At 48.0% G+C, this 24,851-nt stretch overlaps 1 protein-coding gene across 1 annotated transcript in view; it reads right to left on the reverse strand.

Moving 5' to 3' along the window:
- Positions 1 to 10,548, reverse strand: part of LOC115458929 (TRIO and F-actin-binding protein-like) — a 110,742-nt gene extending 100,194 nt beyond the window's left edge. The window contains exons 1-2 of the mRNA XM_030188784.1: positions 10,519 to 10,548; positions 9,946 to 10,077 (exon numbers count right to left, since the gene is read on the reverse strand). Coding sequence (XP_030044644.1) covers positions 9,946 to 10,077; positions 10,519 to 10,548 — 162 coding nt within the window. The remainder of the gene's footprint in view (positions 1 to 9,945; positions 10,078 to 10,518) is intronic.
- Between the last annotated feature and the right edge of the window lie 14,303 nt (positions 10,549 to 24,851).

Consider the following 24,851-nt stretch of genomic DNA (forward strand, 5'->3'; position numbering starts at 1 on the left):
AACAAACAATTGGGCGGACTGTCTGTGGGGCTGTGTCTGCTCCAGGTAGAAGGCCAATGCTCTCTTGCAGTCCAAAGTGTGCAGCTGACGTTCAGCAGGGCAGGAATGAGGACGGGGAAAGAATGTTGGCAAGACAATTGACTGGTTCAGATGGAACTCCGACACGACCTTTGGCAGAAACTTAGGGTGAGTGCGGAGGACTACTCTGTTGTGATGAAATTTGGTGTAAGGGGCCTGGGCTACCAGGGCCTGAAGCTCACTGACCCTACGAGCCGAAGTAACTGCCACCAAGAAAATGACCTTCCAGGTCAAGTATTTCGGATGGCAGGAATTCAGTGGCTCGAAAGGAGGTTTCATCAGCTGGGTGAGAACGACATTGAGATCCCATGACACCGTAGGAGGCTTGACAGGGGGCTTTGACAAAAGCAAACCTCTCATGAAGCGAACAACTAAAGGCTGTCCTGAGATCGGCTTACCTTCCACTTGGTAATGGTATGCACTGATTGCACTAAGGTGAACCCTTACGGAGTTAGTCTTAAGACCAGACTCAGACAAGTGCAGAAGGTATTCAAACAGGGTCTGTGTAGGACAAGAGCGAGGATCTAGGGCCTTGCTGTCACACCAGACGGCAAACCTCCTCCAATGAAAGAAGTAACTTCTCTTGGTGGAGTCTTTCCTGGAAGCAAGCAAGATACGGGAGACACCCTCTGGCAGACCCAAAGAGGCAAAATCTACGCCCTCAACATCCAGGCCGTGAGAGCCAGAGACTGGAGGTTGGGATGCAGAAGGGCCCCTTCGTCCTGCGTGATGAGGGTCGGAAAACACTCCAATCTCCACGGTTCTTCGGAGGATAACTCCAGAAGAAGAGGGAACCAGATCTGACGCGGCCAAAAAGGAGCGATCAGAATCATGGTGCCTCGGTCTTGCTTGAGTTTCAACAAAGTCTTCCCCACCAGAGGAATGGGAGGATAAGCATACAGCAGTCCCTCCCCCCAATCCAGGAGGAAGGCATCCGACGCCAGTCTGCCGTGGGCCTGAAGTCTGGAACAGAACTGAGGGACCTTGTGGTTCACTTGAGATGCGAAGAGATCCACCAGGGGGGGGCCCCACGCCTGGAAGATCTGTCGCACCACACTGGAATTGAGCGACCACTCGTGAGGTTGCATAATCCTGCTCAACCTGTCGGCCAGACTGTTGTTTACGCCTGCCAGATATGTGGCTTGGAGCACCATGCCTTGACGGCGAGCCCAGAGCCACATGCTGACGGCTTCCTGACACAGGGGGAGAGATCCGGTGCCCCCCTGCTTGTTGACATAGTACATGGCAACCTGATTGTCTGTCTGAATTTGGATAATTTGGTGGGACAGCCGATCTCTGAAAGCCTTCAGAGCGTTCCAGATCGCTCGCAACTCCAGAAGATTGATCTGTAGATCGCTTTCTTGGAGGGACCACCTTCCTTGGGTGTGAAGCCCATCGACATGAGCTCCCCATCCCAGGAGAGACGCATCCGTGGTCAGCACTTTTTGTGGCTGAGGAATTTGGAAGGGATGTCCCAGAGTCAAATTGGAGCAAATCGTCCACCAATATAGGGATTCGAGAAAACTCGTGGACAGGTGGATCACGTCCTCTAGTCCCCCAGCGGCCTGATACCACTGGGAGGCTAGGGTCCATTGAGCAGATCTCATGTGAAGGCGGGCCATGGGAGTCACATGAACTGTGGAGGCCATGTGGCCCAACAATCTCAACATCTGCCGAGCTGTGATCTGCTGGGACGCTCGCACCCGCGAGACGAGGGACAACAAGTTGTTGGCCCTCGCCTCTGGGAGATAGGCGCGAGCCGTCCGAGAATCCAGCAGGGCTCCGATGAATTCGAGTTTCTGCACTGGGAGAAGATGGGACTTTGGGTAATTTATCACAAACCCCAGTAGCTCCAGGAGGCGAATAGTCATCTGCATGGACTGCAGGGCTCCTGCCTCGGATGTGTTCTTCACCAGCCAATCGTCGAGATATGGGAACACGTGCACCCCCAGCCTGCGAAGCGCCGCTGCTACCACAGCTAGGCACTTTGTGAACACCCTGGGCGCGGAGGCGAGCCCAAAGGGTAGCACACAGTACTGGAAGTGGCGTGTGCCCAGCTGAAATCGCAGATACTGTCTGTGAGCTGGCAGTATCGGGATGTGTGTGTAGGCATCCTTCAAGTCCAGAGAGCATAGCCAATCGTTTTGCTGAATCATGGGGAGAAGGGTGCCCAGGGAAAGCATCCTGAACTTTTCTTTTACGAGATATTTGTTCAGGGCCCTTAGGTCTAGGATGGGACGCATCCCCCCTGTTTTCTTTTCCACAAGGAAGTACCTGGAATAGAATCCCAGCCCTTCTTGCCCGGATGGCACGGGCTCGACCGCATTGGCGCTGAGAAGGGCGGAGAGTTCCTCTGCAAGTACCTGCTTGTGCTGGAAGCTGTAGGACTGAGCTCCCGGAGGACAATTTGGAGGTTTTGAGGCCAAATTGAGGGTGTATCCTTGCCGGACTATTTGGAGAACCCACTGATCGGAGGTTATGAGAGGCCACCTTTGGTGAAAAGCTTTCAACCTCCCTCCGACAGGCAGGTCGCCCGGCACTGACACTTGGATGTCGGCTATGCTCTGCTGGAGCCAGTCAAAAGCTCGCCCCTTGCTTTTGCTGGGGAGCCGCGGGGCCTTGCTGAGTCGCACGCTGCTGACGAGAGCGAGCGCGCTGGGGCTTAGCCTGGGCCGCAGGCTGTCGGGAAGGAGGATTGTACCTACGCTTGCCAGAAGTATAGGGAACAGTCTTCCTTCCCCCGAAAAATCGTCTACCTGTAGAGGTAGAAGCTGAAGGCAGCCGGCGGGCGAACTTGTCGAATGCGGTGTCCCGCTGGTGGAGACACTCTACCACCTGTTCGACTTTTTCGCCAAAAATGTTATCCGCACGGCAAGGCGAGTCCGCAATCCGCTGCTGGAGTCTATTCTCCAGGTCGGCGGCACGCAGCCATGAGAGCCTGCGCATCACCACACCTTGAGCAGCGGCCCTGGACGCAACATCAAAAGTGTCATAAACTCCTCTGGCCAGGAATTTTCTGCACGCCTTCAGCTGCCTGACCACCTCCTGAAAAGGCTTGGCTTGCTCAGGGGGAAGAGCATCAACCAAGCCCGCCAACTGCCGCACATTGTTCCGCATGTGTATGCTCGTGTAGAGCTGGTAGGACTGGATCTTGGACACGAGCATAGAGGAATGGTAGGCCTTCCTCCCAAAGGAGTCTAAGGTTCTAGCGTCCTTGCCCGGGGGCGCCGAAGCATGTTCCCTAGAACTCTTAGCCTTCTTTAGGGCCAAATCCACAACTCCAGAGTCATGAGGCAACTGAGTGCGCATCAGCTCTGGGTCCCCATGGATCCGGTACTGGGACTCGATCTTCTTGGGAATGTGGGGATTAGTTAATGGCTTGGTCCAGTTCGCAAGCAATGTCTTCTTCAGGACATGGTGCAAGGGAACAGTGGACGCTTCCTTAGGTGGAGAAGGATAGTCCAGGAGCTCAAACATTTCAGCCCTGGGCTCGTCCTCCACAACCACCGGGAAGGGGATGGCCGTAGACATCTCCCGGACAAAGGAAGCGAAAGACAGACTCTCGGGAGGAGAAAGCTGTCTCTCAGGAGAGGGAGTGGGATCAGACGGAAGACCCTCAGACTCCTCGTCAGAGAAATATCTGGGATCTTCCTCTTCCTCCCACGAGGCCTCACCCTCGGTGTCAGACACGAGTTCCCGGACCTGTGTCTGCAACCTCGCCCTGCTCGACTCCGTGGAACCCCGTCCACGATGGGGGCGTCGAGAGGTAGACTCCCTTGCCCGCATCGGCGAAGCTCCCTCCGCCGACGTGGTCGGGGAGCCTTCCTGGGAGGTGGCCGCGGTCGGCACCGCACGCGGTACCGACGTCGGGGACCTCAACCTGGGCGATGGGCCAGCCGGCGCCACGCTCGACGGTACCGGAGGCGCAAGCACCGCCGGTACCGGAGGGGTAGGGCGCAACAGCTCTCCCAGAATCTCTGGGAGAACGGCCCGGAGGCTCTCGTTTAGAGTGGCTGCAGAGAAAGGCTGAGAGGTCGATGCAGGCGTCGACGTCAGTACCTGTTCCGGGCGTGGAGGCTGTTCCGGGCTGCCCAGAGCGGAGCGCATCGACACCTCTTGAACAGAGGGTGAGCGGTCCTCTCGGTGCCGATGCCTGCTGGGTGCCGAATCCCTCGGCGACCCAGAGCTCTCGGTGCCGACACGGGGAGGAGACCGGTGTCGATGCTTCTTCGATTTCTTCCGAAGCATGTCACCGGAGCTCCCCGGCACCGACGAGGAGGACGTCGAATCCATCCGTCGCTTCCTCGGGGCCGAGACTGAAGAAGGTCGATCTCGGGGGGGGCTGTACCGCAGGAGCCCTCAGGGTAGGCGGAGACCCACCCGAGGGCTCACCGCCACCAGCAGGGGAATGGACAGCCCTCACCTGCACTCCACCCGATGCACCACCGTCCGACGACATCAGCAGACGAGGTCCTGGTACCACCGACGTCGATGCAGCTATCCGATGTCTCGGCGCCGATGCAGAGGCCCGATGCCTCGATGCACTCGATGCAGGGGCGGCCGAGGAAGATGGTCTGGACGCTGACGACGTCGATGCACTCGAAGATCCCGGTGCCGATGCCGACGAAGAGCCCGAGAACAACACGTGCCACTGGGCTAGTCTCGCTACCTGAGTCCGCCTTTGAAGCAGGGAACACAGACTGCAGTTCTGAGGGCGGTGCTCGGCCCCCAGACACTGAAGACACGACGAGTGTCGATCAGTGAGCGAGATAACCCGGGCGCACTGGGTGCACTTCTTGAAGCCGCTGGAAGGCTTCGATGTCATGGGCGGAAAAATCACGCCGGCGAAATCAAAAGCCGAAATGGCGAAATTTGAAGCACCAAAATTTAGAGGGAGAAAAATCTCGACCGAGGCCAAAAAGAGGCCTACCCCGACGACGAAAGAAAACTTACCGGGGCAAAAAGCTGGAAGTACGGGGAGGATTTACACGAAACCCAGCGGGGGGTTTCCGGAGCACTTCCCGACTAAGAGAAAACTTTCCCGAAGGAAAAAAACACGCTCAAAATAAATTGGACGCGCGAGGTCGACTTTTCGGGGCTCGACACGGCGAAAACACGACCGTACCGAGTGCGGACAAAAGAAGACTGGCCGGCTCGAGCCGGTTTCGGGCGGGAAGACGGCCGCGCATGCGCGGTGCGCGCGGGCGCGCGAGGGCTAGCAAAGGACTTTGCTAGTGAAGTTTCCGATTGGAGGGGCTGCCGTGGACGTCACCCATCAGTGAGAACAAGCAGCCTGCTTGTCCTCGGAGAATAGCATATATACCCAACTGGGCATTTAAAAAAAAGGCAAGTGCAATTTTATAATATACCACTGCAATCCGCAAAACAGAAGAAGCAAGTTCCCACATGCCATCTTTTTTTCTTTTGATACAGGCACAGGGGAAAAACACTCGAGGTTTCAACCTAATTCATGTTTAATGTGGAATACAAATGCCATAAATAAGTAAATAGACAGACACTCTGAATGCTAAGAACCTGATTCTCATAATGATGTCTGTTTTAGTGGCCCTTTACCAGGAGAAAAGAAATCTCTGTATGAACAGTACTAGGGTATCCCTTTAACCAGCCCCTCCAAATGAAACACTGATTACGATTTATAACAAATTACTACTCTACCTATAAAAAGTTATTCCATTATTATACTTCCTCTGTATACATCCATATGCACAAGCCGGCGTGTTTGAAAATCTAAGTGAGATTAAATAAAAATGCCACCAAAAATAAAGAACGACAACGTGGATGCAGCAGTTCATAGGTTTGCTTGCTTTGTTTTGAGTGCACAGGATTCGGGCTGCACGAGGAAGGGGAAAACGGAAGTCTCACAAGGTCGCCACTGGAAGTCTCGGAAGTCATTTTAAAAAAGTGGTGTGGCAGCAAGAGGGTCAGTGGCAGCAAAGACTGGGGATCTTTCCTGCCCTGAAGAAACCACTAGACCACTAGGGTGGCTTGGTACATGCCAGGAGACAACACTGTGTCTCGGGGCAGGAGAGGCAAAGCTCAGATCGCCGTGCATTTCCACAGGGGACCCCGCAAGACCTGGGCCCATCCCCGTAGACCTGGAGAGAATCCTTGTGGATTCCCACTCTTGTGCAGCTTTCTAATATGTACAGCTAGTTTCCCAGAGCACAAAAAAAAAAAAGAAAAGAAAAGGAAGATGAAAGTCAACAGAAGAGGGGTGGGGGGGAGTACTGGAAATGGTCTTTTCTGTTATGACCTGTAAGATTGCAAGATTTGCTCTATTTTCTCTCACACATATGGTCTTCCTAAGCACCAAAAACATTTTGTAATCAATATCAGTTATCTGAAAATAGCATGCACTTTCTATGTTGGAGATGTTAGCAAATATTACAGCAAAAATAATGCTTACAAATTACATACTGAGAGCAAAGAATGCTTCTCAAAGGCTGGCTGGATTCTAATTCCCAGCTCAGATGTCTGCTCCTTGGGTAGACTGAGGCCGAACTGGTCATCTTGCAATGATGACACCTAGTGGTCCTAAATCTGGCTAGTTACAGATTTCCAGAATGAGCCCTAGTGAGGACGGTCACTGCAAGACGGAACTAAAGTGAGTAAAAAACCCGCTGGTAGTTGGGAGCCCAAATAAGCAACAGAAAACCACCAGTTAAAACAAACAAACAACTGAAAACAAAATACAAATCACAAGCAACAGCACTTGGGCTACACTGTCTATCAAATTCAACACAAAAGCTACAACATAACATATAATTTGAACAATAAACTATCAAGAGTAATTAAATAAATCCTAAGGTGTAGGCCACTGTATTATCTGTGTTAAAAAAGAGCTGAGGCACATACAAGAACACAAAAGTTCCAGAGTTTGGGAGAAGCTATTCCAGCCAGTACATGACAAACTGGATTTATCCATACACCTTATCAGAATACTCGTGTGGAGAATTGGGGGGGGGGGGGGGGGGATCACAACAGAAATGCACCACACTTGCAAATTCCATGAAGTTCATAATGTCCACAGTATTTACAAGGTTAGCAGACACCAAAAATTCTTATTGCATCATTACAGCTAGATTTGCAAGCCTCCCCGATGGAGGGCTGGCTAACTTCTATACAACTATCGGTGTGTGTATTTCCTGGTGATAGAGTTAATATTAAACCAGATAAATCTATGTGGAAGATCTCCCATTGCAATGGTTTTCCTCTTGCTTTCATCAAGGAGCAATTAGATCTTACCTGCTAACTGGCTTTCCTTTACACCGGCACAGATGGTTATGCACTCCGACCAGCAGATGGAGACAGAGAACAAACAGATTCAAGTGAGCCTATAAGTGGGCTGTGCAGTCTTCAGGAAACCAATATACGCCTAGCAAAGCAGATGACCCACAGGACTGAACAGAGAAAACACTCCAAAAGGAAATCAAGTTCTCCATTCAATTTTGCCACCTCGATCCCCTGACTGAGGCTGTCTGCACTGCTGCTGCCAAATAGGAGAAACAGGATTCACTAGCTCTGACCAACTGCAAGGCGGCTGGTACGGGGTTGAATCCTGACACTCCCGTGTCTGTATATTTTTTTTGTACAGTTCTGAAAAAGAACCAAAACACTTCATGAGAGTGCCAGCTACAAAAACACTGAAAACAACAAAACTACCGTCCGCTGGAAGGGCTCTGTGCCAGTTTAGAGGAACTAAAGGAAAGCCAATTAGTAGGCAAGATCTAATTGCTCCTTCAACAGCATCCCTCTAGACCGGCACAGATGGGAAGTACCAGAGCAGTGACCATGATAGGCGGGACCCACGGAGCCCCTCTGTCAGCACCCTGGCTCCAAACCGCACATCCTGACGAGCAAACACATCAAGGTGATAGTGGCGCGTAAAGAAATGAAGACCAGGTTGCAGCCTTACAAATTTCCAGCTGAGAAACCAATGAATGCTCTGCCCATGAAGCCCCCAAAGCCTGAGTAGAATGGGCCTTCAAGAAGGAGGGAACAGGCTGTTTCTAAAGTATACAGGCAGAGGCCACAGCCTCCCTCACCCAATGGGCAACAGTGGCAGACCACACCTCACCCTTTTGTGAACCAAACAACACGAACATATGATCCGAACGGCGAAACTAGTGTCACCCTCAAATAGCGACAGGGGGGCTCTGTGGACATCCAAACAGTGCAAGCGCTTCTGTTCCTCCAAGCCAGAACTGCCCCCCAAAAAAGACAGGGAAACCTGCTGATTGACATGAAGTGGAGAAACCACCTGAGGCAGAACGCGAAGAACCACTTTCTCCCGAAGAAACTGGAGGAAAGACTTCCTACAGGAAAGAGCCTGCAACTCGGAAACACGCCAAACCAAAGCCAAGGCCACAAGAAGCACCACCTTCAACGTCAAACCCTTCTGAGTACAGGACCCAAAGGATGCTCTACGACAGTGGACAACACCAGGTTAAGATCCTAAGGCAGAACAGACCTATGAACTGGAGGATGAATAAGACGTACGCCCCAAAAGAAACAAATCACATCAGGAAGGGACTCCAAAGGATGCCCCTGAATCAGGCCCTGAAAGTAGGCCCCAGCTGCAACCTCAAGGATGACAAAACGAGACCGTTATCTAGGCCAGCCTGTAAGAAATCAAGAAACTGGGGAACTGCAGCGGCACAAAGGAACAGTCCCCACATATGCACCACATGCGAATATTAGGTGAAAGAAGTTGCACGCTTCTTCCAACGAAGCACAGTGGCAACCACTGGGACAGAAAACCCTTCAACAAACGCACCCTCTCCAAAGCCAAGCCGTATGCAAGAACTGAGCTGGATCAGACATGAGCACCAGTCCCCGAGATAGAAGATCTGTCAGTGGTGGAAATCGAAAAGGCTCCGCCACAAGAAGCCAAATGAGGTCTCCATATCACGGCCTGAACGGCCAATCCAGTGCCACCAAAACCACCTGACCAGCATGATGCTAAATTCGAAGCACAAATCTGTCCATCAAGGGTCAAGGGGAGAACATAAAACAGGCTGACGCTGGGCCAAGGCTGTACCAGCGCATCGAGTACCTCTGCGGGAACTCCGCGGCTCCCCGGAGAAGTGTTGGGGCAGCAGGAAAATAACTGCTGGGGGAGGGAAAAAAAAATGTCTGCTACTCTGTTTTTCTTTTTTTTTTCCATGCAGCTGCCCCACGATAAAACACTTGTTTTTCACCAACACCAGGCCAGAAAGTAGAAGCAAGGCAGACCCCACAACACTCCAAACTGCTGCTTTGCCTGAAGACGGAGCCAGACAGCTGAGGCTCACAGACCAAAGGTACCCACAAGCAAGGTCCCGACTTGGCCACCCAGGTTTAACACCTCCGAGGCGCAAGAGACCCCAGCGGGCCTCAACCCCTTTCCAGCAGGCAGACAAGAGGGAAGCAAAACCTGAAACTACCTCTGGTGTTTTAATTTTCCCTTTTTAAACAAAAAAAAAAAAAAAAACAAAAAAAAAGAGAGGGAGCATTTTCTCTTATCCAGTAGCCCCAGGAAGAAAACTCAAGAAAAGAAATCCCAGGGTCCACAAGTAACCGACTGCACAGGCTTACCTCTCCTCCATCTGCTGAGACTGAGAACAGACTGGTTTCCTGAGGACTGCACAGTCCACTTGTCCACTTATAGGCTCACTTGAAGCTCAGTTTGTTCTCGGACTCCATCTGGTGGTCAGAGTAGATAACCCATCTGTACTGGTCTAGAGGGATGCTATGGAAGCTGTGAATTCACACGAGAGAAAAAAAAAGTTGGGAGGGGACTTTCCACTCCAGTCATCCAAAACTCATCTCCACCCTGTCTCCCCCCCCCCCCCCCCCTCCGCTTACCTGAGCGATGTAGCCTCTGGGTACATGCACCTCCTTGTGCAATTTTGTCTGCTCATGCAATCGTCCATTATATGAACGGTAAGACTCCAGTTCTTTCTGGGTGCTCTCCAACTGTGCTTTCAGGACTTGAATCTAAAACAAAAATTCAAATCAAATTTCAGTCATAAAAGAAAGGTCTTGAGAAGCCAACAAAATCCGTATCACGAGAATAATTGTACATGGTGGACAAGGATGAAAGGACTCAAGACAGTAAATGTAAGAGGAATGTTTGAAGAGGTTTGGGGGGGGGGGGTGCATCTCACTTTCTACCTACCAATCTGGCACACCAGACCTCATCAGCAAACCCCAATCAAGGTTTAGACAATTTCCTCATTTGTCCAACTGTCCCAACACACTGTACGGTTCAGGAACCACCATTTTTCAGCAGTGTATTTTGTTTGACAGTGCACAGTTTTTAATGCTTTGGTAATCTGCTTGCAATCAGTTTACTATACTTGGAATAAAAATCTGTTTCAGAACATAAATTGGAATGTTGAGCACTGGAGTTTACAGCAGCAATCTAATGAAGCTTACCGTGGAGGTCACAGTCTCTTCCCTGTCCATGTTTATGTTGCCACATCTCTCACTAGGTTTTCACCTTTCTTCCTCTGCCCTCCTTTCCATATGGCTGAAGAGAATCCCTAGACCTACGACTCCCCGGACTCTCCAGTTCCTCAATAACTTGTATTAGAGCCGATGAGTCTAGACCGGAATTTCTCCTTCCTTCAACATGCACTATCAAATTAGCCGCAGATCTGGTTGTACACCATGTCCTTTCTTACTCACATGCAGTCTAGTAAGTCTAGGGATTAAGGGAGCAGTATAAAAATTGAGCAGCCTCCACCCTCCCAATTTCTACCCACCAAAAAAAAAAAAAAAAAGTGTAAGATAGGAAAAAAGTGTCACATCTTGGTGGTCATACAAATAGTTCAATTTTTTTAACACAGTGCACACAATGTATGAATTAAAGATGGCATAATGACATTATGGCTTGGAAGGGTGGCAGCAGCAAGAAAAATAGACTGAGTATTCTCAATACTAAAAATACCCATTCCTGAGCAAACTTAGGACCCTGCACAAGAAAATCTTTGCTTACATTTGGCAAAAAAAAAAAAAAAAACCAAGAGTGGCAAGAGCTCTTATTTAATTTTGAAAAGAATTGTGGGTTAGCAGTAACAAATTTTGAAAGATCATCAAGTGGTCCAAGTAAGGGCAATATATTCAAATGAAAGCAACGAGTGAAACTGGAACACTTGACAGTGAACCCAATATATTCAAATGAAAGCAACGAGTGAAATTGGAACACTTGACAGTGAACCATGTGATGCTTACTTACCACTGCTGCCTGATACTTAAGTGGGGAAAACATGCAGAGCATGAATGATGAAAACCTTTCAAATCCCTTTATATGCAAATGCTTGCATTTGTATTGATTGAGAGGGGGGGAGAAGAGATTGAATGGGTGTGCACACTTTCTGTGCATCTTATCAGGGGAGGAGATGAGAGGAAAGAACTTGAAAAGTAAGTACGTAAGTATTGCCATACTGGGACAAACCAAAGGTCCATCAAGCCCAGCATCCTGTTTCCAACAGTGGCCAATCCAGGTTACAAATACCTGGCAAGATCCAGAAAAAGTTCAATGCGTTTTATGCTGCTTAGCCCAGAAATAGGAGCGGATTTTCCCCAAGTCAATTCAATAATAGTATATGGACTTTTTCTTTAGGAAGCCGTCCAGAACTTCTTTATTACCAATTCTCCTTATCTGGCCATTAATGTAAAATTCTGCTGACTTCAGAAAAACCCCCAAGACAGCTGGCAATCTTAATCTCTCAAATCCTGAGTACATCTCATATCTTCCCTAAACATGTGAACATGAAATACGTACAATGAAATATGTACAAAGTCTTACTGAACCTGCCCACATTATGTAGGGGTAATGGGGTAGACGGGGGCTAGTTTTGGGGGTGATGTGGCAATTGCAGAGGGTAGTTTGGTGGTTTGGAAGAATAGGGAAACTGTCTTGTCCTTTTCTCCAACTGCTACATCCCTTTCTAAATTTCTATCCTACAGACACTGCAACTTCTTTTCACCACAGAAATGCACTGAGCCATAATTCGGGCATTTGTTTGCCTTGAGTCCCATGGAGAAGCTGTGGCCAGAAGTATGATTGATATCAGCTGCAAGATGTATACAGATGGCAGCATACCCCGGGCAGAAGGAGAAATTAGACCTTACCTGCTAATTTGGTTTCCTTTAGTGAAGTCCCTCCAGACCGGCCCAGAGAATGACTGAGGTTTGCCTTGTTGCAGGAATTGAGATAGGAATTTGTGATACTTCAGGAGTCAGACAGCACACACCAGAATGAGGGAGAAATCTTCTTTATTTGCCAGCAAACAAAGCAGGACATCAGTTCTAGCTCTCTTCTCTCTCTCTCAGCTCTCTGGATGTTATGGCTTTTGTCTGTCCTCTTCAGCTCTCTTCTCTTCTGTCTGTTCCTTCTGCTCTCTTTCTCTCCTGTTGTCTTCCAGCTTTCTTTCAGCTCTCCTTCCTTTCTTCTGACGTAAACTGCTTCTGCTCCTACTTAAATACTGTTCTATCCCCCTCCTAGCCTTGCCCCCCCCCCCCCTTACTCTCCAATTGGTTAAGGAATAGATTGGTTACCTGGCCTCAACCAATCATTACTTTAAAATATCAGTTACATAGGTTCCAGACATCCTAAACTGACCTGTGACCTGGGGCCCCTTACACCAGACATTTGGTCTCCAGAACTCTTGCATGTTCATTATGATTGATTTCTCATCTATAGCTTAAACTGGGTTCCCTTAGAGACCAAGAGGCCCAATCTAACATTGATTATTCTCATATTCCTAATCAGCTTCATACTACCTGCTAGCTGAACTCTGGCATTCATTAAAGGGGTCAAAAGCCAATCTTACTTAATGGCATTCAGGACCATTTCTACATTTACCTACAATTAATCAAGGAGAAGAGAGCTGACTAGTCCTGACCTCGTTCACCTATCAGCTTATACATTGAACCAGCCAGAACTGCAGATAACTTAAAACACATGTTGGCCTCTTCACTGCAGTCCTTGCTTAGAACGTCAGACAAAGAATAATACAGAATTTAGAAAGGTATCCTACATATTAATTACACAGAAAAACATATTCTAAATATCAAAAACTTGTAAATACTAATCTATTGCCTCTCTCTCTAAATAGTATTTTCTTCTAAGCATTTTAAACTAATCCTAAACAAACTGCCTGCAATATGCCGGCTCATAATAGAATACATATGTGTTTGCTTAGCAATCCATCAATCACAAGGGTCTTTCTGACCTTTCTAACCCAGCCCGGCAAACGCTAGACTTCTAGTAATTAATTCCAGCCTGCATTCCTTTATCTTGCTTGCAAGGTAAAAAGCTAGAATTCAAACACCACTTTTAAACCCCAGATTTTAACAGAATTAACCCTTAATATGATTTCTCAGAATTATTCTTTGCCCATGGCTGCCTCATTCCCCCCTTTGAGACTAAAATCAGCTTATGCAGAGATAAGTCTCACAACTCAAACTCTGGAGATTATAGTGATCCTAATTAGGAATAGACTTGTGAATCACCATTACCCTACTTGTTAAGGTCCGACGGCATACTGCCGAAGCACATGAGGCCAGGAAACAAAACAACAACCCTGCTAAAACTAAGACTATTAGGGAAATGAACAAGGGACGTATCCAGGAGGTCAATGACCACCACCAGGAGGTAAGGTCTAATCCTCCTCGGTAATCCTCCACATTAAGGCTAGCCAAATGTAGGACTTTATCCATGGCATGCCTAACTACATGCGTCCTATTTATGACAATAGTACAGCACTCTGAAGAATTTAACACTGTGCAGAGACCACCCTGAGCTGCAAAGAGGTAGTCAAGACCCATACGGTTATACCGAGAAACTATACTTAATTCATTAATTTGATCCTGCAATGCATTGACTACCACGTTCAGCTCATGAACTAAAACATGGAGTAGGGACTGAAGTCTCCGAGTAGCCATACCTAGTTCAGTAATACCCGCTACCGGGCCTCCAATTGGAATCCAGGCCGTGGCAGAAAGGGCTACAAGTCTCTTTTTAGTCAGAGGATAAGTAGAATTGATATACTGGAGGGCTAATTCAATCGCCTCATCCTCTGTGGCAACGGAGGAGGGTAAGGACAAAGCCTCTCGCTTAGAGCGGTGCGGGGATAGTGGCTTAAGAGGAATAACTTTAGGAAAATAATTCAAGGTTACCAATACACAAAAATCATATGTGAAGGGAAGAATCATGTGGAGGACATTATCACAGAGCCAGTAATGACCAAGGAGAGGGTGAGGAAAGTTCCCAATAAATGTTGGCTCAGGCTGGACAGGGTACTTAGGGTGCCCATAATGCGAGCCCCTATCCCAGGGGGAACGAAGACGAAATGGAGACTTTGCACACCATAGGCGCCAATCCCCAATTGTGACAGGCTGCTCATTTGTTAGTAACTCTTCATACCCCGGGGACTTATGAAAGTAGAAAATAAGCTTGGACACTATAGTCTTCTCAGTGGTACGCTTAGGAGCCAGATAATCACCTGGGTCATAATCTGCAGGTACGGTAGTAGGGCACATAGGAGTACCTGGAGAAACTACCCACACAGATTCTCCTTTTTCTGGGAGAACATTAGTATAGTTACAGGGAATGGGAAGAACAGTTGAGATGTTTCTTGTTAAACAAAACACTCCAGAAGCTGGATAGGGAGACGTAAAAACTGGCCTTAGAGAAGATTCAGAGGGGGAAGTAGCATTATAAAAGGACCACCAAGTATAATCCTGGCTCCAAGGACCTGAACTCGAAAAATAGGGAGGTATAAGAGCTGGGAGTTGCACAGGGACAGGAACAGCTGGGACATCTGTGGTATAAGGAGAAAATCGGGAACACACAATACAAGGGGAAGTAATCTTTGCCTGGCTAATTAGTTCCTGGACTGAGTGTAACCAAAGGTTGGAGCGAGTTGGGGTATTAGGAACAAGGAGGCAAGGAGTAGAAAACAACAAAAGCATCCAAACTACTAACATTTTCTTTCTTCCTAATCTAAAACAAATACAGCAAACTAATTAAGCAATAATATTTCAACAGTCTGTGCTAATCACAGATTACTCTCATATAGTGTTCTCAGTCTTTGAGTTCTTATACCAGTTGGGATAGACCCTCAACTGACAAGGATCAAGCTTTCAAATTCCAAGAAAGCCAGAATCTGGGCAAGAAAGAGTCTCAGTGTGAAGCCGAAGTTCAGCCGCTCCTGCAGTATGCAGTTGACCCTTCTTTTCAGCTAGTAGATTCTTTGGTTCGGGTCAGGCGCAACTTCAATGGCTCCGCTGGATCACTTTCTGCTCTCCACTGTCTAGGCTCCGTCTGATCCGTGCTGGGCTCAGTCTGGTCAGCAGACTTAATTCGAGACCAATGGACCCATGGAGTAATCCCTGCGACCTTCACAGCTGCAGGGGTAGAAAGCAAAACAGTAAAAGGTCCTTTCCATCGGGGCCCCAGAGGCTGAAGCCTCCAATCTTTCACCCAAACTCTATCCCCTGGCAGGAAGGAATGTACCTGAGCCTGGAAGGGGACAGGGTTTATTTCTCTCACATAAGACTGAAGCTCAGAAATTATCTTTCCCAAGAGGGCTACCTGCTCCTGCACCTGGGCAGACCCTAAAATCCCTATGTCTCCCTTAATTCCCTGTAAAATGGCTGGGGGCTTCCCATACACAATTTCAAAGGGAGAGAGGGCTGTTCCTCTAGTTGGGGTGCATCGGAGGCGAAAGAGGGCTAGTGGCAATGCCTGTGGCCATTTCAATTGGGTTTCCTGACAAATCTTTGCTAGGCTATTTTTCAAGGTTCTGTTTGCCCGCTCAACCTGCCCTGAACTCTGGGGACAATAGGCACAATGCAATTTCCAGGTAATGCGCAATGCGCGGGACAGGGCCTGAAGTGTAGCTTCAACAAAGGCGGGACCATTATCTGAACCTATGGCAAGGGGCAATCCATACCTGGGGATGACATCCCTAAGGAGGGCTCGAGCTACTTCTGTGGCTTTCTCAGTGACTGTAGGATATGCTTCCACCCACCCAGAAAAAGTACAGACCATAACTAAGAGGTATCGGAGCCTACCGCTCCTGGGCATTTCTGTGAAGTCTATAACTAGGGACTCAAAGGGTGTTAGTCCTCTAGACTGAACTCCTGGTGGAATACGGGGTCCCTGACGAGCATTATTCTGGGCACAGAGAGTACATCGGGCAGAGGCAGTGGCAACCAGACTATCCAATCCTTCCAGCACCACTACTCGATTGAGTAGACGGGCTAGTGCTGTTTTCCCTAAGTGTGATAGGTCATGAGCTTGAGACACTACAGGCCAAGCTAGGTGGCGTGGCACCAGAACTCTGGTATCAGGGAGATGTAACCAGCCATCAGGTCTCCTTACTGCACCTTCCTCTTGAGCCCATTTCTCTTCCATTTGGGTATACATAGGTGTCCATTCTTGCAGTCGGATTTGGAACAGGGGAGTCACAGTACTTGCTGGGGGTCCTCGAGCAGCTTCCTTGGCCACCCGATCAGCATGGCGATTCCCTCGGGCCACTGGAGTATCTATTCTTTGGTGTCCCCTACAGTGAATGACAGCTACCTTCTTGGGGGCCCAAACAGCCTCTAGCAGCTGAAGTATTTCAGGTCCATACTTAACAGGTTGGCCTGCAGCATTTATGAGTCCCTTTTCCTTATACAAAGCTCCATGAGCATGTAGGGTTGTGAAGGCATACTTAGAATCAGTATAAATGTTGGTTACCAGTCCTGCTGCTAGCTCCAGAGCTCGTATGAGGGCCACAAGTTCTGCTTTCTGGGCTGAAGTTCCTTGGGGCAGGGCTCTTGCTTCTATCACCTTGTCCTCTGTCACCACAGCATAGCCTGCCAGTCGCTTAGAGTTCTCCACATAACTGCTTCCATCTGTGAAATAAATTACATCTGGGTCCCTCCAAGGCACATCTTTAAGATCTGGTCGACTGGAGTACACTTCATCCATAGTTTGGATACAGTCATGATCCGGTGGTCCCTCAGATGCTGGCAAAAGAGTGGCAGGATTAAATGTAGCCACTGTTTCCAGGTGTATCCGTGGATTCTCACACAAACTGGCTTGGTACTTAACCATGCGGTTATTTGTAAACCAGTGGTTGCCCTTATACTCCATGAGGGTGAGAACTGCATGGGGGACTTTAACAACCAGTTCTTGCCCCAAAGTCAACTTATCAGCTTCCTGGACCAGTAAGGCTGTTGCTGCAATGGCCCTCATGCAGGCTGGCCATCCTTTAGCCACTCCATCCAGCTGTTTAGACAGGTATGCAACAGGCCTCTGCCAGGATCCCATCATCTGGGTCAGCACACCCAGAGCAACCCCCTGTCTCTCGTGGACATACAATGAGAAAGGTTTCTCCACATCAGGAAGGCCTAACGCAGGGGCTTGGAGTAGGGCTTTCTTTATAGCAATGAAGGATTGTTGAGCTGTAGGTCCCCATTCAAATGGTTCCTTTTCACCCCCCTTTGTGGCTTGGTAAAGGGGTTTCGCCATCAATGCAAAATTTGGAATCCAAATTCTGCAGAATCCAGCTGCTCCCAGGAATTCCCTAACTTCCCTTCTGGACTTGGGTTGGGGAATTGCAGCTACCGCTTGCTTCCTACTAGCATCCAGTCTCCGACTTCCCTGGGAAATACAGAAGCCCAGATACTTCACTTCTGACTGACAAAGTTGGGCCTTTGAGCGTGAGACCTTATAGCCTGCATCCAAGAGTAGCTCCAGCAATTCTCTAGTAGCCTCAAAACACTCTTCCTGGGTCACTGCTGCAATCAGGAGGTCATCTACATACTGGAGTAAAACTCGCCTGGAAGGCTCAGATTTAAAAGTCTTAAGGTCTTGCCCTAGGGCTGTCCCAAAAATAGTGGGGGAATTCTTGAACCCCTGTGGCAGGCGGGTCCATGTATACTGAAGCTTCCTTCCTGTTACTGGGTTTTCCCATTGAAAGGCAAAAAGCAATTGACTGGCGGGGGCCACCCGAATACAAAAGAAGGCATCTTTTAGGTCTAGTGTCGTGAAATGGGTAGCTCCAGAAGGTATCAATCCTAGCAGGACATATGGATTAGGCACTACAGGGTGTAATGAAATAGTGGATTTGTTAACCACTCGTAAGTCTTGGACTGGCCGGTAGTCCTCAGTCCCTGGCTTCTGAACTGGCAATAGTGGCGTATTCCATGGAGACTGGCAAGGTCGAATAATTCCATGGGATAACAGACGATTCAGATGTGCTTGAATCCCTTCCAGAGCCTTTCTGGGAATTGGGTATTGACGAAGATGGATTGGCCGGGCACTTGGAAGTAAATCTACATGTACAGGAGGAATATTTCGGGCCAACCCTGGGGGATTATCTTCTGCCCATACCCCACTGACCTGAAAGCTGTCTGCCAGGGGTAGGTCAACTTGGCCATGCGACTGATGCAGCCGCCATTCTTCTTCAAGAGGGCAGCAGAAACTCAATATACCCTTAGGGCTGGATATCGGGGGCCGAAAGGAGACTGAAGTCTGGCCATCAGAATCAAAGGAAATTTGGGCCCTAAGCTTGGACAGCAGGTCTCGGCCTAACAAAGGGATTGGACAGTCTGGCATATACAGGAATTCATGAGTGACTGTGTGTGAGCCTAATTGGCATCTACGGGTCGTCAGGAAGGGCCTCCGGTTCTGCACCCCCGTGGCACCCACCACTCGGACAGTTTTTCCAGACACAGGCGCTAATCGCTCCGTTACAACAGAATGTTCAGCTCCTGTATCAATCATGAATGGAATTGAGCGGCTCCCTATAGTTAGCTTGACCATAGGTTCCTGGGAGCCCAGTTTGTAGGAACCCGGTCTGTCCTATTCGTCCCATTCTGCCATCTCAGCTATCCCGATGATGTCAGATTCAGGAGGCTCATATCTTCCCTCTCGAACTCGGCCTCGGCTTCCTCGATCTCCTGGTCCCCTTCTCAGTCCCTGGCGCCTCTGGGGGCATTCATCTTTCCAGTGCCCTCTTTCCTTACAATAGGCACACTGATCCCTCTCCAATCTTGGTCTGGGATTCTCCCCCCTTTGCCGGGATTGATTGAAGGAATCTCGGGGCCTGGCTGGTGGTCCGGGGTCCCACTTTGGCTTCCCATTAGCTAGAGGTCGACCTCGATTAAGGGTGGAATTAGTAATGGCTGCCGCTAAAAGGTCGGCCTTCTTCTGCATCTTCCGGTCAGCCTCTCGGCGCACCTCCTGATCTCTATTAATGAAAACCTTGGTTGCGATCTCAATTAGCTGGGTGGTATTCATCCCTGCGAATCCCTCCTGACGCTGCAACTTCTTCCGAATATCTGGCATACTCTGGGCCACCAATGCACTATTCACCATTCTCTGGTTTTCTTGGGCTTCAGGGTCAAATGGGGTGTATGTTCTGTAGGCTTCAATTAGTCGCTCTAGAAAGGCCCCAGGGGATTCAGTTGCCCCTTGGAGAATTTCAGAGACCTTTGCCAGATTAATGGGCCTCTTTATGCCTTTCCTCATACCTTCCAGCAAGTCCCGGCAATAGCCAGACAACAGTTCATAGTGCTGCCCATCATTTGGATCCCAATCTGGAGCTGCGCGAGGAAACCGAGCTCTAACCCATCCCTCTGGGTCCTGTGTCCCCCCGGGGACACGCTCTCGCGTGATGGCCTCAGCATTTTGCAAAATCTTCCGCCTCTCCTCAGTTGTGAAGAGGGTCAGGAGAAGTTGTTGACAATCAGTCCAGGTTGGGTTATGGGTGGCCATAATGCTAGTCACTAGGTCCACCACTGCCTGAGGCTTTTCAGTATAAGAGGGGTAATGCGTCTTCCAATTCAGGAGATCGGTGGTTGTGAAGGGTACATACTGATAGGCCTGTGCCTGTATAACCTGACCCTCATTATTAGGATCCGGTCGAGTGATGGTTACCTGTCGGAGTGGCAGAACTCTCGAGGAGGTGGGAATGGAACCTGAGGTAGAGCTAGGAGCTACCCTCCTATCATGCTCAAAAGTAATTGCAGCGGGTCTAACCCATTCAGTGGAGGTAGGTTGAACCCCTGAGGGATGGGGAGGGGTACTCATAGACCGAGAGGTGGTCACAGGTGATTCAGTCCATTGAAAGGGATGCCGGGCCCCTAATGAATGGGTAGGGGTATTAGAGGGAGAGGCTGGGCTGTCAGGAGTTGAGGAGTCAGGGAGTGGAACCCAAAGCGGGTCTTCAGAGGTTAACAGGAGAGGATGTGGCACAGAAGGGTAGAGACTGGGTGAAAAGTCCAACCTAGGGTGTGGCAGGTGTGGCACAGGAGGGGAAGAACTATCCGGAGAAGCCTGTGCTGGAGAGGCTTGGGCTGGGCGGCGTGGATCTCTGGGGGTGGCACGGAACCCCAACAATGGGCCATAAGGTGGTGGCTCAAGGTCTGAGGGGTCATCAGAGAGTATGGGTTTCTCGGACAGGGTAGGGGCGGAAGCCACCGATTGGGTGGTAGGCTTCCTGGGGCTCTTTCCCTCTTCTAGTTTAGATTTTCTAATCTTTCTTTGAACTTGGCCTAACATGAATTTTACTGGGGATCCCATATAAGTTTTCAACCATAAGGGAGGGTCAGTCACAAGGCTGTCCCAGGAATCTATATAAGGGAGTTGTTCAGAATATTCTGGTTCTCCTACAACTATGCTGTAGACCTTCCGGATTACTTCAATATCTAAGCTGCCACTAGGGGGCCACCCCACTCCCATAGATGGCCACTCAACTTCACACAAGGTTCTTAGAGTACTTGAGCTTAAAGTCTGTCCATAGTCATTAATTAAAAATCCTTTTTTGAAGTTCTTAAGCATACAATCTAGGGGGGTAGCAATTTGTCTAGATGATGTCCCACCCATAATGCTTACAGTTACAACACACAAAAGGGAGGGAGTTTTTGGATTTGCGGTAAGGGGTCCCCACTCTTTTAACATTCACGCATCACACATTCCATACAGAAAATCCCACCCAACAATTTCAAATTTCTCAGATACAGATAAGCTCAAGCGTTTTCGCTTCTAGTCCCCGCGACTAGAAGGTACTAGGGCCTTCGCTGAGAGTTGATCAGGCTCTCCTTCCTCAATTTTTGAGGGGCTGATTTACAATTTTCTAGCTAGAATTACAATACAAAATACAGAATACATACCCGGCGAATGTTCTCCAGTCAGTTGGGTGCTGGGATTAATGCAGGATTGATCCCACCGCTGCCACCAAGAATTGTTGCAGGAATTGAGATAGGAATTTGTGATACTTCAGGAGTCAGACAGCACACACCAGAATGAGGGAGAAATCTTCTTTATTTGCCAGCAAACAAAGCAGGACATCAGTTCTAGCTCTCTTCTCTCTCTCTCAGCTCTCTGGATGTTATGGCTTTTGTCTGTCCTCTTCAGCTCTCTTCTCTTCTGTCTGTTCCTTCTGCTCTCTTTCTCTCCTGTTGTCTTCCAGCTTTCTTTCAGCTCTCCTTCCTTTCTTCTGACGTAAACTGCTTCTGCTCCTACTTAAATACTGTTCTATCCCCCTCCTAGCCTTGCCCCCCCCCCTTACTCTCCAATTGGTTAAGGAATAGATTGGTTACCTGGCCTCAACCAATCATTACTTTAAAATATCAGTTACATAGGTTCCAGACATCCTAAACTGACCTGTGACCTGGGGCCCCTTACACCAGACATTTGGTCTCCAGAACTCTTGCATGTTCATTATGATTGATTTCTCATCTATAGCTTAAACTGGGTTCCCTTAGAGACCAAGAGGCCCAATCTAACATTGGTTATTCTCATATTCCTAATCAGCTTCATACTACCTGCTAGCTGAACTCTGGCATTCATTAAAGGGGTCAAAAGCCAATCTTACTTAATGGCATTCAGGACCATTTCTACATTTACCTACAATTAATCAAGGAGAAGAGAGCTGACTAGTCCTGACCTCGTTCACCTATCAGCTTATACATTGAACCAGCCAGAACTGCAGATAACTTAAAACACATGTTGGCCTCTTCACTGCAGTCCTTGCTTAGAACGTCAGACAAAGAATAATACAGAATTTAGAAAGGTATCCTACATATTAATTACACAGAAAAACATATTCTAAATATCAAAAACTTGTAAATACTAATCTATTGCCTCTCTCTCTAAATAGTATTTTCTTCTAAGCATTTTAAACTAATCCTAAACAAACTGCCTGCAATATGCCGGCTCATAATAGAATACATATGTGTTTGCTTAGCAATCCATCAATCACAAGGGTCTTTCTGACCTTTCTAACCCAGCCCGGCAAACGCTAGACTTCTAGTAATTAATTCCAGCCTGCATTCCTTTATCTTGCTTGCAAGGTAAAAAGCTAGAATTCAAACACCACTTTTAAACCCCAGATTTTAACAGAATTAACCCTTAATATGATTTCTCAGAATTATTCTTTGCCCATGGCTGCCTCAGCCTGGGGGGGTGTCACACCTGGGGGCAGGGTCCCTCCCTCCAAGTCCTCCCCTGCAGTGTTTAGTTCACCCGGTGGACCCGTTACGCCTTAGATTCTTCGGGGAAAGAGTTGCTGAGAATGGGAGAAGCTTTGCCTGCCTGCTACTATCCTACAGAGAGTTTGGATGTTTTTCTTTTTTGCTTTAAGAAGACACAGCTGCCTCTCCCGCTCTCAGCAACTCCCTGGACCCCCCTTCTTAGCACAATTCCCTGGTGTCTAGTGGCACCCCCAACCCTTCCCCTAGGCTCCCCCCTCCAGACACCCTGTATCTTAATGCCTCTGTGACACCATCTTTGAAAACAGCAGCACTTTAACTCCACCCAGTGTATCCTTGGATACACCAAGCAGTGTTGAGTGGAGTAGCCGCCTAGTGGTTAGTGCAGTGGACTTTGATCCTGGGGAACTGGGTTCGATTCCCACTGTAGCTCCTTGTGACTCTGAGCAGGTCACTTAACCCTCCATTGCTCCAGTTACAAATAAGTACCTGTACATACTACATAAACTGCTTTGAATGTAGTTGCAAAAACCACAGAAAGGCGGTATTATCAAGTCCCATTGCCTTCCCCTTGATCTGCCAAATAAGGGAATTTTTCTTATATTTGGTAGGGTGCACAAAAACTATATATGGGGAAAATTTGTATTTATTTTATATACCATACTACAGGTTTACATACATAATTAAACAGTAACAAAAAAAAATACAAAACCAGAATAAAATCAAACATTATGAAACTCATCTAAAAAGCTTGTTGAAACAAATGTTCCTTGAGTAATTTTCTAAATTACAAATAATTTACAGTGCATAGTCCTTCTGGAGGGTGTTCCACAGACGTGCACCTTCTACATAATTCTTGATCTGAAATCATTTAATCTAATTTACCTGAATGATGGCACATTCAATATTTAGACATCAGAACTCAATGGGCATGATGGACAATACAATCATAGTATACTGGCCAAAGTGTGTGTGTGTGTGGGGGGGGGGGGGGGGGGGGGGGGGGGGTTACATCTCAAGTTACTTTTAAATATCAAAGTCAAAACTTTAAATTGTGTTCAAAATTTAACAGGTAAGCCAGTAATTTTTGAAGTTCAGGAGAGATGATCGAATTTTAAGGCACCTGTAACAATGCAGACTTTGGCATTTTGTGCCATCTGCAAAGAATGTATCAAATTTGAAGGAATACTTAAATCAAAAAGCATCATTACCAATGCATGTAATATAGTTCTAAATTTTTCTTCAGACAGGCATCTATTTTCAATGTAAAGGAAATCTTTACTAAAAATCTAATACGAGACCCAAAAGACAAAGGAATCTAATATAATACCCAAATACTTACCTCTCACAAAATGGGAATATCTTCTGTCTGAAATTCTGAAGGATAACTTTTCCCATTCAGATGATCAGAAAGGATTAAAATCTTGAGTTCTGGATACATTTAATTTTAATTTCTCTCTTATGTGACAGTGACACCACTTGATGTGTCACAGAATGCACCAGGTAGGATCAAGCATCACCATTTTTAAAGAAGGTGGCACAGAGGCACCAGTAAGAAGGCATCATCCTGCCTCATTAAGATACCGCACCACTAGACACTAGGGCTTTTTTTTTTTTAAGTCGGGGGAAGGGGAGTTCAGGATGAGGGAGTGCTGCTGGATACCAGGGAGTTTTAGTTTTCGAGTTGGTGGGAGGGGGTTCATGGGAAAAGGGGAAAGTGCTGCTAGACAGTAGCAAGTTTTACTATGGGGCAGGTTGGGGGAGGGGGAGAGGGCGAGTGGGGTTGATGCAGACCACTGGAAAGTTTTGGGGTTTTTTTTTTCTTTAAAGGTCCCCTTTTGCTGTCAGTGTTTCAGCCAATTACCACTCAGGCACTAACAGGAAAGGGGATATTTTGCAACATAATTGAATACAGAGACCTAGATGCACCTGAGGATGTTGACTTCTTTTAGAGGCTACTACTACTTGCGACACTTTGTACCATACTCTTATTTCTGTAATACTTTGTACCATACCTTGTAAGCCGCACTGAACCTGCTAACGAGCGGGAAAGAGCGGGGTATAAATGCTATAAATAGATAGGTTGCATGCTCACTGCATACCAATTGGAGTTTTGGTGGTAGAAACCACATGCTGAATCAGCTTTGTGCATCAGCCCCTATGATTGCAGCACACATAGCTGTAGCAGCTGAATGGAAAAAGAGTAAATTGCCTAGCTTGTTTTAAGTCAGATATTTTTGATGTCAAAATTAAACAGCAATATAGGAAAT

The sequence above is a fragment of the Microcaecilia unicolor genome, unplaced genomic scaffold (genome assembly GCF_901765095.1).
Source record: "Microcaecilia unicolor unplaced genomic scaffold, aMicUni1.1, whole genome shotgun sequence".
Taxonomy (NCBI): Eukaryota; Metazoa; Chordata; class Amphibia; order Gymnophiona; family Siphonopidae; genus Microcaecilia; species Microcaecilia unicolor.